The following is a 21,257-nucleotide window of genomic DNA, read 5'->3' as shown; positions in this document are numbered from 1 at the left end:
CATACCTATACAAAGTACATTAACGTATACAATTCAAGATTAATCGATAAACGATCAACAAGAAGAAGAACAACAACAGAAAAATGTCAAACGGCAAGGCGACGGCTTCGTTCTTTGAGAACGGAAGCACCAGACAGTTTGAATACTGCTACGAACTGTATCCGCAGGTGCTAAAGATTAAAGCCGAAAAGCGCAGCAAGAAGCCACAAGAGCTAATCCGCTTGGATCAATGGTATCAGAATGAACTGCCCGGCTTGATAAAGGCGCGAGGGAAAGATGCCCACTTGGTATACGATGAACTTGTTCAGGCCATGAAATGGAAACAGTCTAGGGGTAAATTCTATCCGCAACTGTCATATTTGGTCAAGGTGAATACGCCGCGTGCAGTAATCCAGGAGACAAAGAAGGCCTTTCGCAAGCTACCCAATCTGGAGCAGGCGATCACAGCGTTATCCAACCTCAAAGGCGTGGGCACCACAATGGCATCCGCTCTGCTAACAGCCGCCGCCCCCGACTCAGCCCCATTCATGGCCGACGAATGCCTGATGGCCATACCAGAGATCGAGGGCATTGATTATACGACCAAGGAGTACCTCAACTTTGTGCAGCACATTCAGGCCACAGTGGAGCGACTGAATGCGGAGGTTGGCGGCGATACGCCGCACTGGTCACCGCATCGCGTCGAGCTGGCGCTCTGGGCGCACTATGTAGCCAACGACCTCAGTCCCGAGCTGCTCGACGATATGCCCTCGCCGACAGCAACACCTAACACAAACGGTAGCCTGAGCAAGGCGAGCAAGGTGCTCGATGGCGAGGACACCAACGATGGCGTCGCTGTCGATGTGGATGAGGACGAGAGCCTCGGCGCAGGTGAGATCAATGAGATAGGGAAGAGAGAAAGTATATACATATTTATATATAGATTCATGATCAATTGAATGATCTAATTAGAGGTGAAACTTGGGTATATATCGATAGGTCGATAGTTGTTTAGTTTTCAATTTGTATACTTATTTGAAGTTTGCAGTCATATTCTGTGTACTAATCGAATTATCTTTTGCTTCATTGAAATCCAGGTGGCCGGAATACGGCAACAGAATCGGAGACAGAGAACGAAAACACCAATCCGACATCGTTGACGCCGCTGGGCAATGCGAGTGGTGGCGTTGGTAGTGGTGGTGGCAAGAGCAACATTAACAGCAGCAACAACAACAACAATAGCAACAACAACAACACTGCCGCCTTGCAGGATGGCGACTCAAACTTTGTGTCGAACGATTCCACCTCGCAGGAGCCGAACATTGATGACAACACCACACAGACAACGGCCACAACCACATCGACGGAGGACGGTGAGCCGATGGGCGTGGCAACGCCACTGGCCTCCGACTCGGAAAGCAATCTCGAGGCACCGCTCAAGAGTCGCTTGGCCGCCGTTGGAGTTTGTGTTGGGGCAGGAGTAGGAGCAGGAACAGGAGCAGCTGGAGCTGGAGCAGGCACAGTGGCAGGAGCAGGAGCAGCTGTTGCCCAATCGCACAACAACAACAAGCAGATCAATAACAACGGACAAAGCGCTGCACAATCAGCAGCAGCCGCAGCAGCAGCAGCAACAGAAGGATTGGGTGGACCAGCAGCACCAGCGGCCGTGCCAGCCGCTTCAACAGCAGCCAATAGTAATGGCAATGGCAATGGCGTGCTCTCGCTTGGTGGCAGTGCGTCAGCAGCGAATCAAGTTGATGACGATGATGAGGAGGAGGACGAGGATGAGGATGAGGATGAGGTGGACGAGGAGGAGGATGAGGATGAAGTGGACGATGAGCTAGAGGCTGATGAGAGTAACAGCAATGGCAGCAGCAATTTGCGTGCCAGCAAACTGCAGCATTTGGCTGCAGCTGCGGCTGCGGCGACAGAAGCGACAACGCTAACAGCGCCATCTATTGGACAGAAGCGTACGGCGCTGCATTGCGAATTGGACGCTTCTGGTGCAACTGCAACTGCGGCTGCTGGTGAGAAATCGCCAGAGTTGAAAAAGCTGCGCAGCGACTGAGCTACATGCAGTGCAGCGCCGCAGCCGTCGCTAAGTAGCATCGTTAGGCCGCGTATATCTGGTGGAAAGACATGTATGTAGTGCAGTTGAGTCGACATTTGAGAGCAACATTACCTACACTTTGCCACAACAACATTCAAGAAATTTTACTATTAAGCAAAACTAATTATACATATAATATATAATATATATATACAACAAAGAGAAAGAACACACACACAGAACACACACACATATAACAAAAAGCAGCACACACACACAACGAGAACATAAAAGGAGATCGAGAAGCAGCACAGCAACAGCACTTAACATAGGCTTAACAGGCAAAAATATAGAATGAGAAGAACAAGGAGAAGAACCTTACAACAGAGAGAACATAACACACCACACCACACCACAACACACCACACTCACATTAAATTAGGAACATAGTGCGGGCGCGTATTAAATGAAGTTTAAGTTGAACTCGAGGATAAATACGAGTAATGTTGGATGATGATATGATGATGATGATAATATGATATAAAGAGTAATAGCCATACGGAGTCCCCAATTGCAGCAGCGATTAACATTATACATGTGAAGTGAAAACGATAAGCAAATACATAGTAACTATTAAATCAGATACAAATTGATATTTTTACACAGTCAAATGAAACCAACATTTAAATATTAAACGAAAAAAGAAAACAAAACAAAAGATAAAAATTTACAAATGCCGCAGTTGCCCACTACATACAAGAAACGGAAGAAAAAAACAATAATTATAATAAAAAGTAATTTATATAAGTATTTAAAATTAACAATAAATCAAAAAGAACTTGTCGCATAAAACTCGAAACATCGTCCCCCGATTGATCGCCGCCTTCCTCCTTGACCACCACTACAACATATATACACACGCGCTCCATCTCTCTTTTTCACCCAACCACCTATCCATACACGCTCACCAAAACTCACCAACCTCATGCACAAGCATACATCTACACACATACACATCCCAATCCAAGCGGACGACGCCGCTATCGACGTCGATTAAGCAAAAACAAAAACAAGAAAAAAATACAAAAACTCATTTAAAACAATGCGAAATTTTTGTGGTCGTATTTGTAATAATATAATTTTTAATTTATGTGTACAACTTACTTTTTTTTTAATACTATATATAATACTGAATTTTTTATAATTTATACGATAATATTTTTTCAATTGATTTAAAGAAAAGAAAACTAAATTTAAATTAATTTTGGCATCGATCTACCTTTATCTGTTGGGCTGAAACATCATTATACAATACTTTTTTCAGCTTCTGCTATTTTCAATTGGTATCGAAATCGAATCAATTGTCAGAACACCATCTTTCAAAATTATAATAATTTTAATTGATATAGCATAAGTTCAAAATAAATTGTGAAAAATATTATGAGTACAACCGAGCCAGATGCAAACCAATGAAACCTCCTTAAAGTACCTGTCGAATCAATTTCTCAATTTTTATAGTTACAAATTGTGAGAATTCGCAAATACTTTTTGAATATTGTACACAAGCGCGTTAAATCGTGCTATCGACTAGCCGCCACTTTTGGGCGGTTATTTTTTGCTACGATTGAGGTGTATGTAGCTTACTTCAAGCATTTATTGTGTTTTGGTATGCAACAGGAAAAACGCAGCATAATTTTAAATATTGTAAAATTCTGCGATAATAATAAAGCAAACACAAGTGCTGCATTAATCGAGTATTTTTGCACACCCTGGGCATATGCTACAAAAAATACCGCAGTAAACATATCGATAGTAATGATGTGCTACATTTGAAATATCGCTCGAGAGTAAGAATATCGATAGGCCTACAGCCCTATTTTTAGTATTTTGTTATTTATTTATTAAAATAAGAAAAGGAGTATATAAAAAAAAACCTGTGTCATCTGTGTGCTGTTGCGCTGTGCCGCACAATGTTTAGCAGATGTCATAATCGCAGCTATATGCTGTGAATATGCAACACACACGGCAAAAATACCCTCCAATACAAATTAACTAGCTGCCGTGCACACAAACATACACAAACACACATATACACAAACATAGAAACCTTTGGACGCCACGGTTTAGCAGAAGGCGAGCAGGACGGAAAACCAGAGATTAGAGTGTCGACACGACGCCATGCTCCTGGTGCGTCAGCTGTTTGGCTCATCATCCAATTCGTGGGTGCGCGCCCTCATCATCTTTGTGCTCGCCTGGGCGGTGCTCGTCTATGTGTTTGTGCTGAAGCTAACCAATAGCCAGGCCCAGAATCAAAGCCATCAAACAATCTCTGCCAGTGATAATGAGCACAATGCGCGGCGCATCAATCAGGCGCTGCAGCTGCTGGAGCACACGGAGCGACGCAACGAGGAGCTCAAGCTGCTCATCGATGAGCTGATGAGGTATGTATGTAGCGGTCATCAACAATAGGAACAATAACTTCATGAGCATCATTAGCATTATCTGCCACAAGTAGACCTAAAGCTGCAGCGCCCACACCCCACTGCTCCACTCCCCCATCTAACTCATTCCAGCCTGCTCTAATCCGCTCCAAGTGCGCCCCATTAATGCGACCTTTCATATGTAAAGCGAGCAAATGAACTTCTCGTTTCGGCTAGCCGAACTGTGAATACCCTTGCAGGCATTGCATATGTGGCTCTATTGGGCGTATAGACACATATGCATATATTATAATCCTATACAGATTCAGTAGCCTTCCGATACACTTGCTCAATTATATGTATATATATGTATAGCTATATATTCATATGTCTGCCATATACTCGTGGCATGTGTGTTGTCGATATGCTCGCTGCAAGGGTATGCAATCAATGCTCGGTCACGCTTGCACACGTCGGCGTTGAAGAATGACGAATGACAAATCACCACGCACAACCTGGGTCTCTCTGCGTGTGTGTGTGTGTCGGCGTGTGTGTGTAATGGTGTGTTGTTATCTTCTGTTGTTGTTGTTTTTACAGCGAACAGCTGGATAAGCAGAGCGCCATGAAGCTCATCCAAAGGCTGGAAAATGATTCGCACAATGCAAAGCAATCAATGGGCGATGATACGCTCTTCGAGGTGATTCCAGCCGATGCCGCTGGACAGGATCAACAGCATCAGCAGCAACAGCCGCAGCCACAGCCGCAGCAATTTGGCTCAGATGCTGCCGGCCAACTGCCTGGGCAGCCGGGCATTGAGCCCAGCTTGGAGTACGAGTTGACGCGGCGACGCATCCAAACGAATATCGCCGAGATTTGGAACTACTTCAGCAGCGAGCTGGGCAAACTGCGCAAAGCTGTCGGGCCCGGCAACTCTGAGCTGGAGGAGTCCATACAGCAGGTGCTGCTGCAGGGCGCCGATCACAAACGCTCGCTGCTGAGCGATATGGAGCAGCTGCGGCGCGTCGATGGCTACGAGGCCTGGCGCCAGCAGGAGGCCAAAGACTTGAGCGACCTGGTGCAGCGGCGACTCCATCACCTCCAAAATCCCAGTGACTGCCAAAATGCTCGCAAACTTGTCTGCAAGCTGAACAAGGTTCAAGCGACAATTACTCTACTCAGAAGAGATGCAGTGCCTCAACTGGCATCCACTCAAGCCTATCCTCACGCCATTGTCTATCACCTACTCTGCATGTTCAAATACTCTTTTTGTCATTGGTTTTTCTTACAAGCATGAATGTTGTAAAGACCAAGAGAGAGAGAGAGATGGAGAGAGAGAGATGGAGAGAAAGAGATGGAGAGAAAGAGAGAAAGTGAGAAAATAATTATTAACTTTTCTGTTCTTTCAATATCATATGATCACAATCTCTTTAACTGCCCTCGAGACTAAAACTCTCTTATCTCTCTCCCTCTTTCTCTCTCTCTCTCTATCAGATTTATATTGTTTCTTTTTCTGTTTTGTTGTAACTCTTTTATTTTATATTTTATTTTCCTCTTGGTTTTTTATTTTTGTTGTGAACGTTGGAGAACGTTCACATCTTCTGCTTGCTCTCTCTTCCCGTTTTATCTCCCTTAGCTTGTTTTCTGTCCCTCCCTATCCAGTTCAATTTTCAGTTACTTTTCTTCTATTGCATTTGGCGTTTTCTCTGTTCTCTTTTATGCTGCATTCGTAAATTTTGCTTTCACTTCAAATTTCTCCACTTTAAATTTCTTTTTTACTATCTATTTATTTGCATCAATCTATTTGTACCATTTTCCCCATTTATTCTCTTCCCATTCGTAATCGAAAATGTTGTCCACTAACTACTAAATTTCAACTCAAACTATCATTGGCTATTTATTTCGTATTTACCTTTTGTGTTTTTCTTACTTCTGACATTCGTAAACGTGCCTCCAAGAGCTCTGCACTCAATTAACCTACCTGAAGAGGCACTTTAGTCTAACAATATTAATTTTAACCCATAGTCTGATTTCATTTTTCAGTTTTTCAGCTATTTTCGTTGTGCTTGTGATTTCGTAAACGTTACACTGGCTGCTCTGAGTACCTGTTTAGCTATGCACTCATTTCATTCCGTTTCGTTTCGCTTGATTTTTGCAGGGCTGCGGCTATGGCTGCCAGTTGCACCATGTGGTCTACTGCTTCATCGTGGCCTATGCCACAGAGCGCACGCTGATACTAAAGTCGCGCGGCTGGCGCTATCACAAGGGCGGCTGGGAGGAGGTGTTCCGTCCGGTGTCCGATAACTGTCAGGACGCGGGCACAGCGTACGCCTATAATTGGCCGGGCAAGTCGAATACTCAGGTGCTGGTGCTGCCGATCATTGACTCGCTGATGCCACGCCCACCCTACCTGCCACTCGCCGTGCCGGAGGATTTGGCGCCACGCCTGAAGCGCCTGCACGGCGATCCCATCGTCTGGTGGGTTGGACAGTTTCTCAAGTATCTGCTGCGTCCGCAAACGGAAACGCGCGACTTCCTTAACTCGGGCATGCGCAAGCTGGGCTGGGAGCGTCCCATTGTGGGGTAGGCTATGACCGCATCCTTATCCTAAACATTTTCTCTATTTGTATCTGTATCTGCTTGCAGCGTTCATGTGCGACGCACGGACAAGGTGGGCACCGAGGCGGCCTTCCACGGCATCGATGAGTATATGACGCATGTGGAGGACTATTATCGCACTCTCGAGATTAATGGGAGCAGCGTGGTGCGTCGCATCTTTCTGGCCTCCGACGATGCGCGGGTCATCGTGGAGGCACGCAAGAAGTATCCGCAATATCAGATCGTCGGCGATCCGGAGGTGGCGCGCATGGCGGCCGTCTCGACGCGGTATACGGATACCGCCCTGAATGGCATCATTCTGGACATTCATCTGCTGTCCATGTCCGACTATTTGGTGTGCACCTTCTCCTCGCAAGTCTGCCGCGTGGCGTACGAGATAATGCAAACGATGTATCCGGATGCGGCGTATCGTTTTAAATCGCTGGACGATATCTACTATTACGGCGGACAGAATCCGCACAATCGACGGGCGGTCATTCCGCATAAGCCGCGCTCGCACGAGGATCTGCAACTGAAGGTCGGCGATCTCGTCTCGGTTGCGGGCAATCATTGGGATGGCAACTCCAAGGGCAAGAATACGCGCACCAATCAGGGCGGACTCTTCCCCTCCTTCAAGGTGGTCGACAAGGTCGAAACGGCCAAGCTGCCAGTCTATCCGGGTGTCTAAGCTCTCTACCGAATGTCGGATATCTGATATCGAATACCGGATATCCTGGATAGCCAGCCGACCCCATCCAGAACCTTCTCTGCTGAATCTCAATTTAAAATTCTGCTCCGCCGCATTCCAAGTGTTTGTGCATCTTAAATTCTGGTTAACATCGCCAAAAACTAACAAAAGAACAGAAACGGAAAATCTCAAATCTATTCAAATGCTCTAATCTCTTTTCCTGGAATGTGGAATCGATCAATGTTCCACACGATTCCATTTGTTGCACTAATTCTATGCATTTTCCTAAGCCGAAGAAATTAGAAAAAAAAGAAAGAAGAAGAAATGTTGACAACATAAAGATTATGCATATAGAGAAAACAAATATATATATACATATAGTTTTACGTATATGCACATATGTATCTATATATATAGTATGTGTAAGCATGCATGTAGGGTTCAAATACGCGCAATATAGTTTATCCTTTGTAACATAGACGAAACTCACAAATAAATATAGTCAAGTTTTAATTTGCAAGTTGCAGTTCAATTTAATTGGGAGTGCACGAAATTCATTCAAGGCAAACGTTTAAATATTTGTTTTGGTTCTATTCAATAATAACGTTGTATCGTTTTATTGATTAAAAATAACTAAGATTATCATCTCTAAGCGGGGTGACTTACAAAATCTACACAAATTATCGATTTTAATCGATAGTAAGCAAATGGGCCTACACTGCGTATACATAAGTTAGGCGGACATAGCTATAACGACTCATCGTGTCCTTTTGCTCAGGAATCTTTACAATTTATATCCCCGGCATGCCTGCTCCTGCATGTTACATACATTTTCACATATATATTACAATTACTCGTATATTCAAATGGTGAGTACATTGACTTTGGTACCATTTACGGCTACTTTACGATGCCAAATGTTAACAGTGTACCTTAACAGAATTACTTCATTGACTTTGAAACGGGTTACTTTAACAGAATTACTCTTATACACAAATGTTGACTTCATTGGCCTTGGTTCATTTAATGTTAACCAACCAAATAACAGAATTCATCTTTGATGTTTGCTTACGGTACCTTATAACAGTAGCAGCGCTGTCAATGTCAATGTCAATGACTGAGTCGTTCGATAACATTGGCTTGGATATGCACTTAACTCTTACACTCGCTCTCTCTCACACACACATGCAGGCACACAAAAGGCTTAATGTAACGCACTCCTCGATTGCTATTTTGAACCTTGTTTTGTTCAGGTTCAAGATCCCTGCCGGTGAAAGTGCACGGGTAGCCTGATGATGATGATGACGATGATTTGTGTGCGAAAACAAAAATTCTTTTGAGTCAGCGAGAAACGAATTTACACCCAGCCACAGGAATGCTGCTTTATAAACAAGAAACAACCAACGAAAATTCCCAAAAAATGTGAGAAAAAAACCAAACAAAACAAAATTAAAAACAAAACAGGCGCCAATTGACAGCGCGACAGAGCGAAATGAAAAACGTGATAAGCGCTCGATCGAAAAAAGAGAAGAAAATAAATAAAAATGTATATAGTATATAAATTAAAGCTCATCACAAAATTATTTATATGCGTAATATAATTAAGTACTCAATGAACCGCAGGGAAGTTGCCGCAAAAACAACAACAACAAAAAAGTTACCAAACAGGCAGCTGCCGTTAAACCGGCATGGGCGCGAAAAGGAGCGGTATATGGCGAGAGCCGTACGTTGGAGAAGGTCAACTTGGTTGAGCCTCAGCTGACGGCGTTCGCGCTCGTACTGGCGCTCGATAAGCCCGGACTTTGGCTTATGATAACAGGCAGCGATTCGGTATATAAGACATTGCAGCTGCCTTCCAATCAGCAACACTTGTGAACTTACATCCCAATCGACATCACCTTCCAGCGGACCTCCAGTCGAAAATTCAACATGTCGAAATTTAGTTTTGTCGCCCTGATCGCCTGCGCCGTCGTCTATGTTCTGTGCAGTCGCAGCGCCGCAGCGCAGGTCATTGGCAGAGGTCTCCTCAAAAATCCCAGTGAGTATAAGAGTGCGAAAGAGAGGGGTAAGGACTTACGTATATCTAAATGTATATCCTTTGTTACCCCCCTCCAGCTTATCCCGGCAAATGTGTGGTGAACTCCAACCTGATTATGTCGGTCGGACAGGTTGCCAAAGCGCCCAATCATCCGTGCGCCAGCATAACCTGCTTGGAAGGCAGCACAGTCGAGTTGCACACGTGCAAAGCAGTGGCGATGCCCAAGGGCTGCAAGCTGCGCGACTTTATCAACACCAATCGTAAATTCCCCGAATGTTGTGAGCGCCACTACGACTGCAACGAACACATCTAAGTCTCTTATCGTTGTCCATAATAGCTCTAAAATCTTGTATTTTGTTTTTGTTGCTCTTTTTTTTTTTGGTTTTTATTTATTTTTTATACTACAACATAACAATTAAAAAGTAAACGCTTAGCAATACAATTAAATAATTTAATAAAATCATTAACAGAAAATACATATGCAACTATGTATGTATGTATGTACATATGTATGTATGTTGTTTTCTCTTGTGGGCATTTGGGCAAAAGGCCACGCTGCTAATTAACTACACACCTACACACACATTCGCATATCGCCGTTATATGTATATTCATATGCATATATGTGTTTATGCATGTGTTGCTCCTTTTAACTATATACATACGCATTACTCTAGCGTACTTAATGCCTTCCAGCAGAGCACGCAGCTGATTGTGTGCGTGTCTGTGTCTCTGCTGTATGACTAACAGAACAAACTAAATCGAGAGCGTGTGAAAGGAAGAGGAAACCCGTTAACTTTTGATACTTTCTGCATGGTATTTTGGTGTCTCTTTCATAATTTGTTTTGCTTTTGTGTTCCTAGTAACTTTCACTTGTTTTTGTGAATATGTGTACGTGTTGTGTCTCCTATCGACTGAGATTGTTTATATAGAGCGCGTGCAGTTCGGTGCGCGGAGTATTCTCAAATAGGGCGGCACGATTCTGGCCCTCACCCTTCTTCACCCAATGACCATACACACGGAAGGCGCAGCCATCGATAACCTGTCAACGATAAATGTTATTGATTGTTGTTACCAGTGATCGATATATGTTTGTATGTGTAAGTTCAAGTATTTCTGCAGTGTTTTAGGTTTACCTTGCGCAGCACCTTGACGCGATAAGGATCACGTATGGCCTCCTCAACGTGAAGCGGCTCGGCCGTGTAGCGTAGACGGCGTATCCTAATAACCGCGCGTATGACTAATATGGCAAATTGGAACTTTTTGCGCGCGTTGAAGCGACTTTGTTTCCGCAGCTAAATATGCGAAAATTAAAGAAAAAATCACACAGGATGGGGGTTAATTTTGTTATAAGGTAATTACTTCAAAATTGTTTATTGTGTTAGAGTTTGATTTTTTTTTTTTTTTTTTTGTATTAATATTTGGCATTTTACGTTTTAGTTCATACGCCTTGGGTTAATACGGTTATCGTTAGCGGATGTTCAATACAACAATTCTAAAGTCGCGTGTGTGTGTGCGTGTATGTGTTTGTTTTGGTTTGTGGCATTTAAAAACTTTACGCGAACACATCTTGCATTAGGCGACTGTATGTCTGTGTCCGTGTCAAAGTCAATGCGTGTGTGTGTATGAGAGAGACATTACATACATACATATGTCAAGTTAATCTTAAGCTGTTAGTTCCGTGCTGTTATGTGCATTTAACATACTTATGTCAAGAGAATGAAAGGCAGATAAAGGTACACAGTTAAATTCACCACATTGTCAGTGTACGGGTAGTGCCAAGTTGTGTTTGTGAGATGTCGCAAAGCAAAAGCAAATAAACAAATACAGGATTGTAATGAACTCAAAACAGAAAAAAGAAGTGCGGTGTAATGGGCGAAACTGTTAAATCCGTGAGCGAGTGAAAGAGAGCGCATGCGGAACGCGCTCAGGGACAGAACACACACAGACAGAAATATATAGATATATGTATGTACATGGATTATAAACATACACATATATGGTGGATAAATAAAATATATATAGATATAGAATTGAACAATGGCATTTTAAAATGTATATATACTGTATAGGTAACTAATTGTTTTATATATGGTTTTGCGCATTTTGACTTTGGTTTACTCACAAGGGAGTCTCCACAACACCGACTTATAGACACACATCTTATAAGGGCGTTGAGACTCTGACAATATAGAGAACATGACACACAAAACAAAACGTGTATATCAAATCATACAGAGGAGAAATTAAAAACAAAACAAAAAACTTCGTCAGTGAATTGGTAAGCGTAATCGTTTTTTTTTTTTTTTTTTCAAAATTTTTAATTTTTTTTTGTTTTCATATATTATTTATGGTGTATGTATGAATATGATCCAATGTGTACTTAACGGTTAAATTTAACATAAACAGAGGACATGCAAAAGAACAGAGAGAGAGAGAGAGGGACAGACAGATGGAGGTATACAGAGAGAGTGCCAAAACTACAACAGCATTATGATTAGTGATATACAACATATTTAATAATACTACCATAATACAAACGGCAAAAGCGTTTTTATTTATTTATTTTTTTTTTACCATATGAAAAAAAAACCAATTGACCCAAAGATATATACTACTATACTAAAAAGGTGCATATAATACAAACAGTTTTTGGTATATTGAAAATACGACTAAAACAGCTAAAATTAAATAATATTATATTAAGTGTAAAATTAAATGTTACAGACTAAATAAAAATGTGCGTTCCATTTGCCACAGGGCTGGCAAATGCAATATCAAAGTGAGGTGAGTTCAGTGGAGATGAGGCGTGGTGAATGCGCCCTGCTACATGGCTACAATATTTTTTACTGTGCTGTGAGTGAAATTAATGGAGTTGAAATGTGAGCGATGTGTGTGTGTGTAGGCGCCGCTGCCAAAGTTAAGTGTGTTGTGTGAATATGTGTATGATGCACTAATCAAATACAACTAAAAGCGCTTTTCGTTGAGAAAAATAAGGAATGTGTTATATAACTAAATTGATACGTGAACATATTGATAAAAGAAAATAGGAAAAACCTGCCTGCACGGATGAATACAATAAATGTTTTGCATTTGCCGCACTCTCATAATTATCGTTATCGTTATCGATGCCCAAATGCTGCCGCGCTTTATTTGCTGCTGTTGATTGCTGTTGCTGCTCCTGTTGCTGCTGTTGTAGTTGTTGTTGCTGTTGATAGTATACTGTGGCCGTCAAGGTCATGGACGACGCTGTATTGGACGTCGTTGTGCTTTCCAGCTGTTGTTGCTGTTGCTGCTGCTGCAGCGGTTGCTTCTGTTTCGCATGATCAGGCGCAAAATAATTGCTGCTACTGCTGGTTGTAGCGACATCGCGTAACCGATTCGATGAATACGAGCTCTGCGGCGCACTGCAGTAAATATAGGAGGAGGATGCGCCGCAACTGCTGCCAGCGTTTCCACTGTTCAGTCGATTATAACGGAAGGCTGTTTGATTCTGATTCTGGCGGCTCGAGCTGGGACCGCTACTGTTAGTGTTAGCGTTGCCCGCATTGCTGCCTGGATAATGTGCAACTTTGGCATTTGCATGCAAGTGCTGCATATACGTCATCTCGTTCAGTAGAACCTATTTATCGCGTCATTTGTTTTCAGATAGAGTGCGGCATAGACAGAGGGAAAGAGGGGGAGAGCGAGAGCGAGAAATTGGCAAAGTGCAGGCAGCGCGCATGTTGGGCAGGTCAAAACGCAAAAAAAAATGAGGAATACAAAATTGTAAAAATGTTAAAGGAAATAAGTCAAATGAACAAAACCAGACAATAAACATTAAATTAAAATTATAAATATATCTAAATTTGGGTACATAAGTACATATGTATGTATCGTAAATCTAAGTATGCTTAATTTAAAGACCTGGTATAAGTATAAGGCTTTGTATAAGAGTCTGAATGTGCCTAGCCTACGCTTTATATGCACCTTCTTAATTGCTCCTCACTTAATAAACCTAAGTAGACATAACGAGTTGGTGTGAGAGGGAGAGAGGGGTGACGGATATACATGTATAAGAGTATACCACGAATGTATACGAGGTGAGCTTTTTAATGTTAGACAGAGTTTTCATGCATTCGCTTTTTGGCTGCGGCGTCTGCGGTTGATGCTGCTGCTGCTGTTATCGTTATCGATATACATAGATATGTTAATTATTATCGCAATCGCAATCGCAATGCACACGCAACAGGGACAATGACAACAAATACATACATACATACATACATAGATCAACAAGCAAAGATATATATGTACATACATATGTTGTAATTATTATAAATTAAATTAAATGCTAGAAAAACGCACATGAGACTATATTGAATGTGTAAATGGAATAAAATGCAGCTGCATTCAATCAAAGAGGGAGACAATAATAAACGACAACAAGCCAACACGATTACGATAACTAAGTGAGTCGATAAAAAAACACACACATACGAAAGGAAGAAAATATTTGGTGTTAATTGAATCGAATTGATATCGGAACACAATGCATATACATTGAATATATATATTTATATAAAAACAAACAAAATGCAATATGATCTTATTGTTGGTTTCTATATATTGTTGTATTTGTTGTTGTTTATTAATAGTTTTTAATAGTTTGAATCGTTTGGCTGCTGTTGTAGTTGTTACATTAGAATTGGGTGGATTTGGGTTAGTCCAGTAATAATTCGTTACCAGTGCGATTTCAGTGATGCGACTCATTCTTCTGGACTTGGTCGATAGGCTGCGCTTGAGGCCATCAATATTTTGCTCGAACAACTATCGATTTGTTATCGAGTTATCGACAGAAGATTTGGGTTTGTTTGTATTCATGTGTTTCGATTGTTTTTTTTTTTTTTTTTTTTGTAAAATAAACAATTTATATATTTTCGGTATTTTTCAGTATTTTTGCGGTATTTTTGTATATTTAAGATATGTAAGAAAAAGAAAAAAAGGTACGTATATAATAAAGTTGAAGAAAAATAAGAGAAATAAATAGGTAGAGTAGAGGAAGAAGAATAATGCGCTTAACTTAAATGCAAAAACATAGGATATATATGTATGTAAATATAGTTAAGCATCTAGGATATAAAAAGCTAATACGAAAGCCGATTTCTAGAACTTAAACAGGAAATAGAAAAAGTACAGTAAACACTCGATAAGATAGACATTTTGAAAATGAATTCAGAAATGAGATATAACAGATATATAACGCAACAGATTTCGCTTAGCGAGTGCTGACTGTAGTTGTGTGCGGCTTAGCAGCTTTAGCACGTGTACAACTGTTAAGCGGATTAACTGATTATCTTATTTAAATAGTATATATAAATAATATATTATAGAGTGTACAAAATAAAGCAGTTATTATGCTGGGTGTGTGCGCAGTGTGTGAGTCACAGTGGCGTGTGTGTTTCTGTGTGTGTGATTGAGGGGGGCGATCGGGTTTATAATAGAGGTTTTTCCTTTTAGAGACAATTGCGCAAGAAGAGGAGCTCATACTCAGCGAGTACGGCGGGGGAAGAAGGGAATACTTAGAAGGGTATACATAGGTCGTGCTCGAATGTGGGGAACTTAGGTGGTAGATATATACATATACATATATAGCGATTTATATTAAATACTTTTATGGAAAGGGTTTTTCTTTTGGTGTGAGACTCTTAGAGACTGCAACCGGCCCTCTAAACGTTATGGCTAATCATACTAACTAACATAGTGGTATATATGGTACAGTTGTAATAATAGTAATGCCTAGCAGTATCGGGTGTATAGATTCCACATGGACGGGCGGCGCCAGGGGCGCCGACACTTACCATTTGATTGAAGAATGGATGTCTTAATACTTCCTTAACGGTGATACGTTGCGCTGGATCAACGACTAGACATTTACGTATCAGATCTTTGGGATCCTCTGTATGGAATATAATGATACATTGCTATAATTTATGCATACACGCATCGAATAAATGTTGGGGACTTGACCTGAAATATCGGCCCATTCGGGCGAGGTGAAACTGTATTTGCCCTCCATGATGTTGCGCAGCATCACCATCTGCTTGCGATGCCAGAACGGGGGACAGCCGACGAGCAGGGTGAACATTATGACGCCACAGGCCCAACTGGAAAGCGTATCAAATACATGTAAATATATATGTGTATCAACAGTAACTATGCCGTTGCTTACATGTCCACTTCCTGCGAGTAGCCCGGGGAACCCTCGAACATGTTGCACTTGAGTGTCTCCGGTGCCAAATAGCCCGGAGTGCCGCAAAGATCTGTTGAAAATGACAGTTATAGTAGATGTTTTATAATATAGTTTAGAGCGAAACAATAAGTGAAAGAGAGAGATAGGTATATGCAAATACCTTGATATGGACTGTTTATAAGAGCTCTTGAATTCTTATTTAGATTTAGTTGGATGTCGATTCATTTCAGTTGGGCGAAGCCTAAAGAGGCCCTAGAACTTATAAAAAGTTCTTCTAGGTATTGTGCAATACAATTTTGTAAAGATTGCAGCATGATATTTTATCGTATCTAGAAGTTTCTTATATAGCTAAAAATATTTCTAAGCAAATACTTCAAGGAGCTAAGGCAACTAGGGCCATGTATATGGACATCAACTATATACATATATGACTAAATTGTACACTTATATTGTTATATACCATACTTAGTACTTCTACTACTATCTCCTTTTACTATTCACTATATATATCTCTATATATAGAAAATCAAGTGATCATCTGGAGTTAATGTCTTGAGTTTGATGAATATATATTGTTTCTCCTAATCGTACATTAATCACATCATAATATCTTCGTATTCATATTTTCTCTCCTTTACTTTATAGCGATCAAAAGGGCTTTAAGGACTTCTGCATAACGAAAAGACAATTAGATCTAGAGACATAAGATTGACATATCTCATAAAATATACTCTTCTACTCCTCATTTTATATCTTTAAAGACTAGGTCCTATAGACATTCCTATATTGTTCGCAACATCTATGCACACTCCACATCTTCATTGCCTTATAGCCTTATTGGTTACCTGCGCTACACCTTAGAGTTCACTCCTCGATTGCAAATGATAAACAATATAATTTCCTACAGCTTAGCATTCATCCTGTTTTGCCTTTATCCTCATATGCTTTCCCATTCTTATTCTCAGCCTTTAACTCATTCACTTCTTCTTCTTCTTCTTCTTCTTCTTCTAGTGCTGCTGCTGCTTCACCTGTAAGTTTCTCGCCCTCGCCCAGCTGCCGGGCGAATCCAAAGTCTGTGATCTTCACGTTGTGATTCTCGTCGAGCAATATGTTCTCGGGCTTCAGATCTCGATGTACGATGTTCTTGGCGTGTATATACTCGACGCCCTCGAATATCTGCCGCATGATGGTGCGTGTCTTCTTTTCGGAGAGCGTCACCACCGATGTCAGATAGTCGAACAGTTCGCCCTTGGGGCACAGCTCGAAGACGAGAAATACAAATGCATCCGATTCAAATACATCCTGCAAATCAACTGCAAGACAGAGCGACAGAGAGAGAAAGAGAGAGAGAGAGGGTTAGAACTCGTAGAGCTATATTTATATAGATATTCTGGTATAGTTACTTATGTAGGGATGCCCCATCACTTGGCGTAAGATTGAGATTTCCTGCCTGGTTGCTTCGAGCATATGATATGGATTCGTTTCGCCCGATTCCGTCGTGGCGCCCAGATCGATGATTTTCGCTGCAAACTCTTTGCCCGTCTCCTTCTCAATGCAGCGACGCACCGTCGAACTGATGCCCCTATGAGGATGAGTTTATATATTGAAAGTATTAGTAAGATATACACATAGAATCCTATAAAGTTACTTTAACTACATTGGGCCTAGTTATTAAAGAACAAACACAGCTTCAGATCACGCATTCTAAAGTCATTTTGCAGTCTTGATCGGAATGCACACTGTATAAAGATTTGGACTATCTGAATTAGATAAGAGCTTTACGAAATGTTTATCCAGCCGATGAGTCTTGTAATTCTTGTAAACAGATGGAAGAGAGAAAGGGGGCAGATGCACATATAGAGAAAAGATAGACTATATAATCTATCCAGCACCTGTGTCTGAAGGGAGGAGGAGGAGGATAGACTACAGAAGATATAAACTGCAAACTCATTTCAAGTTCAACTCAAGGTGATATTTGTAGAGCTATCCTAAAAGAAAGTTGGATTTATTAGCCGTCTTCGACTGTTTTTCTTTCTCTTTTTCGATTTGACCTCATTTCAACTTTGTTTTTTAGTTCCTAGCTCGTTCGATTCCCATGCATTTTTTGGAGCATTACGCGACAGTTCACACGTAGCGTCATGTTCTCACTGGCACCCAATGGAACAGGCCATATAGCTTTGAGTCATAGCTCAACAGCTCATAAAAAAAAAAAATTCAATAAAAAGTGAAAAAAAAAAATAGCAATGCAAAAACATTTATAATGAAATAAACAAAGTTTAGAATTCTGCAATGTCAACAGAAACAGGAAGAACAAGCAACAATTGCAAGAAGTAAATAAATAATGAAATTTAACTATAGATTCAGGTCGAGACGCCGAATGCTCTATGTAGAGATCCTTAAGGAAACGAACCGGAATGGAATCACAAAGTGTTATTAGAACAGTCTTAACTGAGAGCGAAGTGGAAGCAAGAATTAGTATTTGAGAATTATTAGAATTAGTTTCGACTCGAATCATTTATGCTTAGCGAAAAAATAAACTGAAACTAGATCAAAACGTAAAAAAGATTTTGTCAACCAATCACTCAATACTCAATTGAGTCACATAAGCTTTAAACTAAACAAATCAAAATGTAACTGGATCTTAAATGATTATGTTTGTGACAGTTCTGAGAACTGTCATTTAATCTATAGGTAATTGAAGAAACACAAGTCAGATGTTTCGAATCACAGATACTTGTTTGGAACTACTACTAAAACTGAAGCTTATTAGGCTAGGTGATGTTTTGAGCTAGTCAATCAGTTTTGAGAACTAACCATTCAATCTACAAATCGTTCAAAATGAAATACTATATGGTCCGAATCACAGCTCCTTAGAATTGATAGTATCTAGACTAGACACAAACCTAAGCTGATTTAAGGTGTTTTGCGATAATCAATCAATCTATCACGTAAAGAACTATTAAATTAATTCGTATCACGATGATGAGTTTCGAGAGTGTATATTCTTGAATTATTCTTTGACTGATATTCAGTATTATATAAATATAAAATTTAATACTTATAGTTCTTACATTGGTTGCGCTACGTTTTCTTTATCTCTTTCAACTAAATGTGTATACATAAATGTTAATATTAATCAATATGTATATATATACAGACCTACATATATCTTGAATGGATATTTGATAAGAGAAACCGATAAATGAAATGTATTATGAATTTAAACTAAAGCCTCTAGCTTAAACTCAAAATGAGTAACCAGCATTTCCTAGCTGATTTCAAGTAGAAAACATCAGTTAACATTAGCGAGTGATCACTGTACTGCACAATTGCAGCATTGTTTGCATTCTTCAATGTTTTGCATAAGTCAGAAAGCTTTGCTTCGCGCTCAACATGAAATAGTATAAGTCAGCGTATAAGACTTTCTGTTTATGTTTTCGTCAGTTTACGACTCTTATACTTATTAGCTTACCTGCCCAGTATTTCTTTGGGCTCATATTTGGCGTAGAAGCCCTTGGCCGCATCCTTGTCGGGCAGCAGATCATCCTCCTCGTCTTTGGCCATTAGATCGAGTGAAATTTTGGCGACGTTCTCCGACGACGCTGTGGCAGCACTTTACTTCTTTTTATCGTTGTTGTTGCCGCAGTCGTTGTTGTTGTTGATTGTAATCCAAATCCGCACTTGGGTTATTAGCGAACGATTTCAATTCCCCAATAATCCCCCGCACCGTTCAATCTCAAGTTCTCCTACTGAATCTTCCTCCTGTTCTCTTTGGTGTGCGCGCTCGCTCTCGTTCTCGCTCTCTCACTCTTGCTCTCTCGCTCTTTGGTGTGTTGCTATTTTTATAAACGAATCGACGCGATGCGATGCGATCAGTGCACGAATTGAATCTGTTCCGTTATGTGCCGACAACTTGCGAATGAATGTCCGCTGCTGCTACTGCTGCTGCTGCTGCTGGCGACTGCGTCGCTGCCTTTTCTCTTCTTCACTTTTAATTACCAACAAATCGGTGGCGTTGGCGTCGCTGCTGCGCCGTCTGAGAGTATAGCTGTTGTGCCGGTGTTTTGCAGCTCTGGCTGGTGCTGACTTTGTATAAGAAGCAGTAGCAGTAGCAATTGTTGTTGCTGTTGTTGTTGTCGTTGTCGTTGATGTGGTTGTTGGCTGTATAAGTCAAATGTGGGCTTCTGCTGCTGGTGCTGCTGTTGTTGCCCTCTCATTCCCACTCGTTGGCTCGGTCGCACTCAGCTGTTGTTACGGCTGCCACTGCGGCTGCTGATTTAATTAATAACGAATGCCAGCTACAACAAATCGATTTAAACAGAACAAAAAACATAAAAAAAAACAACAAAAAATCAAATCAAATAAAATAGAATTAACATTTTTTCCTTAGTTCTGCGCTTATAAATGATTACACAACGCATGGTCCAATAAACGGTGACAAATGCGTTCACATGTTTAATTACATGCACTCACACTCACACTCCCTCACACACGCATACACGCACACATACAAACCACCCCCCCGCTGACTGGCTGCCTCTCACTCTCTATCACTCACAATCTTTGGCGTTTGTTTTGATCGGATTAATGCACATTTACTAGCACTGGGACACGGCCATCAGAAGAAACTGAGCTCAAGCGCTGCGTCTCCGCGGACCGCGGCCACTGCCTCAGCTGCTCTTGCAGACGACGACGGCAGCGACGTCGCTATTTTGCTTGCGTGTTTTTGTTGCCGCAGGTGAATTTTAATAGCGGGCTTGTTGTTGTTGCTGCTGCTCATTTTCATTTACCATATATTGAATTTAATTTTTTTTTTTTTTTTTGCTGAATTTTTTTTTGGGGGCTCGTTGGCCAACACTAGGGGGTCAACGCTGCAATTGTAGCAGATCTCGATACGAGGTTTGCTCTCCTTTTCTAGCGCACACAGCACAACACTAATGGGACAGCAAGCAAGCAAGCAAGCAGCCAGGCAGGCAGGCAGCCAGACAGACGCACTGTCTCCGCCTCTAGCGGGTACATTTCAATGTCAACTAAGGTTAAAAGTAATACTGTTGGCCAGGGGAGTTTGCATTGCACATACACCGGGCGTACGAACAGCTGCTAGCGTGTCGAAACTTAGTGGGCATAACTATCTCTGAGTTGTATTTTGTAATATTAAATAGGCAAAACAAAACCCTGTATTTTGAACACAATCACAATACTACCGAAACAACTACAAGTACCACAAGTTAAGCAGCTATCGATATCGAGTGCAT

The 21,257-nt window shown here is 41.2% G+C and overlaps 4 protein-coding genes across 8 annotated transcripts; 3 read left to right on the top strand and 1 right to left on the bottom strand.

The window, feature by feature from the left end:
- The first annotated feature begins 79 nt into the window (after positions 1-79).
- On the top strand, positions 80-3,291 carry Amun (protein amun). The gene is made up of 2 exons (XM_018014721.2): positions 80-870; positions 1,077-3,291. The coding sequence occupies exons 1-2, from the start codon at positions 84-86 to the stop codon at positions 2,045-2,047; spliced, it is 1,758 nt and encodes a 585-aa protein (XP_017870210.1). The 5' UTR covers positions 80-83; the 3' UTR covers positions 2,048-3,291.
- Positions 3,292-3,628: 337 nt separating this feature from the next.
- Positions 3,629-8,245, top strand: FucT6 (alpha-(1,6)-fucosyltransferase 8). Its single transcript, XM_018014717.2, has 4 exons — positions 3,629-4,470; positions 5,047-5,602; positions 6,605-7,029; positions 7,093-8,245. The coding sequence occupies exons 1-4, from the start codon at positions 4,208-4,210 to the stop codon at positions 7,730-7,732; spliced, it is 1,884 nt and encodes a 627-aa protein (XP_017870206.1). The 5' UTR covers positions 3,629-4,207; the 3' UTR covers positions 7,733-8,245.
- Positions 8,246-9,582: 1,337 nt separating this feature from the next.
- Positions 9,583-10,282, top strand: LOC108618650 (uncharacterized). Its single transcript, XM_018014740.2, has 2 exons — positions 9,583-9,770; positions 9,848-10,282. Exons 1-2 carry the CDS (start codon positions 9,662-9,664, stop codon positions 10,081-10,083), a joined length of 345 nt encoding a protein of 114 aa, XP_017870229.1. The 5' UTR covers positions 9,583-9,661; the 3' UTR covers positions 10,084-10,282.
- On the bottom strand, positions 10,140-21,223 carry PhKgamma (phosphorylase kinase gamma). 5 transcript variants are annotated; one of them, XM_018014726.2, is made up of 10 exons: positions 21,083-21,223; positions 19,475-20,300; positions 17,406-17,584; positions 17,031-17,315; positions 15,982-16,072; positions 15,780-15,916; positions 15,611-15,708; positions 14,496-14,579; positions 10,907-11,065; positions 10,140-10,812 (listed from the first exon to the last, which is right to left on the bottom strand). In XM_018014726.2, the coding sequence occupies exons 2-10, from the start codon at positions 19,564-19,566 to the stop codon at positions 10,678-10,680; spliced, it is 1,260 nt and encodes a 419-aa protein (XP_017870215.1). In that variant the 5' UTR covers positions 19,567-20,300; positions 21,083-21,223; the 3' UTR covers positions 10,140-10,677. The 5 variants fall into 5 exon arrangements, with proteins under 5 accessions (XP_017870215.1, XP_017870214.1, XP_089330491.1 ...); XM_018014725.2 differs by lacking the exon at positions 14,496-14,579 and adding an exon at positions 12,832-13,392; XM_089474365.1 differs by lacking the exon at positions 14,496-14,579 and adding an exon at positions 12,832-13,392 and having other exon boundaries at positions 20,561-21,200.
- Positions 21,224-21,257: the final 34 nt, after the last annotated feature.

Source organism: Drosophila arizonae, chromosome X (genome assembly GCF_054131065.1).
Source record: "Drosophila arizonae isolate 15081-1271.41 chromosome X, UAZ_ARI_1.0, whole genome shotgun sequence".
In the NCBI taxonomy this organism is placed as follows: domain Eukaryota; kingdom Metazoa; phylum Arthropoda; class Insecta; order Diptera; family Drosophilidae; genus Drosophila; species Drosophila arizonae.
The sequence above is the reverse complement of the archived record's forward strand: the minus strand, read 5'-3'. Positions and strand labels throughout refer to the sequence as shown.

Bases quoted from the DNA above. Each gene is read 5' to 3' on its own strand.
- LOC108618650 (XM_018014740.2), top strand. From the start codon at position 9,662: ATGTCGAAATTTAGTTTTGTCGCCCTGATCGCCTGCGCCGTCGTCTAT. The intron at 9,771-9,847 runs GTGAGTATAAGA...ACCCCCCTCCAG, and splicing joins AGGTCTCCTCAAAAATCCCA to CTTATCCCGGCAAATGTGTG.
- FucT6 (XM_018014717.2), top strand. From the start codon at position 4,208: ATGCTCCTGGTGCGTCAGCTGTTTGGCTCATCATCCAATTCGTGGGTG. The intron at 4,471-5,046 runs GTATGTATGTAG...TTGTTTTTACAG, and splicing joins CTCATCGATGAGCTGATGAG to CGAACAGCTGGATAAGCAGA. The intron at 5,603-6,604 runs GTTCAAGCGACA...TGATTTTTGCAG, and splicing joins TTGTCTGCAAGCTGAACAAG to GGCTGCGGCTATGGCTGCCA.
- PhKgamma (XM_018014725.2), bottom strand. From the start codon at position 19,566: ATGGCCAAAGACGAGGAGGATGATCTGCTGCCCGACAAGGATGCGGCC. The intron at 17,316-17,405 runs GTAACTATACCA...TCTGTCTTGCAG, and splicing joins GATGGGGCATCCCTACATAA to TTGATTTGCAGGATGTATTT. The intron at 11,066-12,831 runs GCAGGTTTTTCC...TCGCATATTTAG, and splicing joins TATTGTATTCATCCGTGCAG to CTGCGGAAACAAAGTCGCTT.
- Amun (XM_018014721.2), top strand. From the start codon at position 84: ATGTCAAACGGCAAGGCGACGGCTTCGTTCTTTGAGAACGGAAGCACC. The intron at 871-1,076 runs GTGAGATCAATG...ATTGAAATCCAG, and splicing joins GGACGAGAGCCTCGGCGCAG to GTGGCCGGAATACGGCAACA.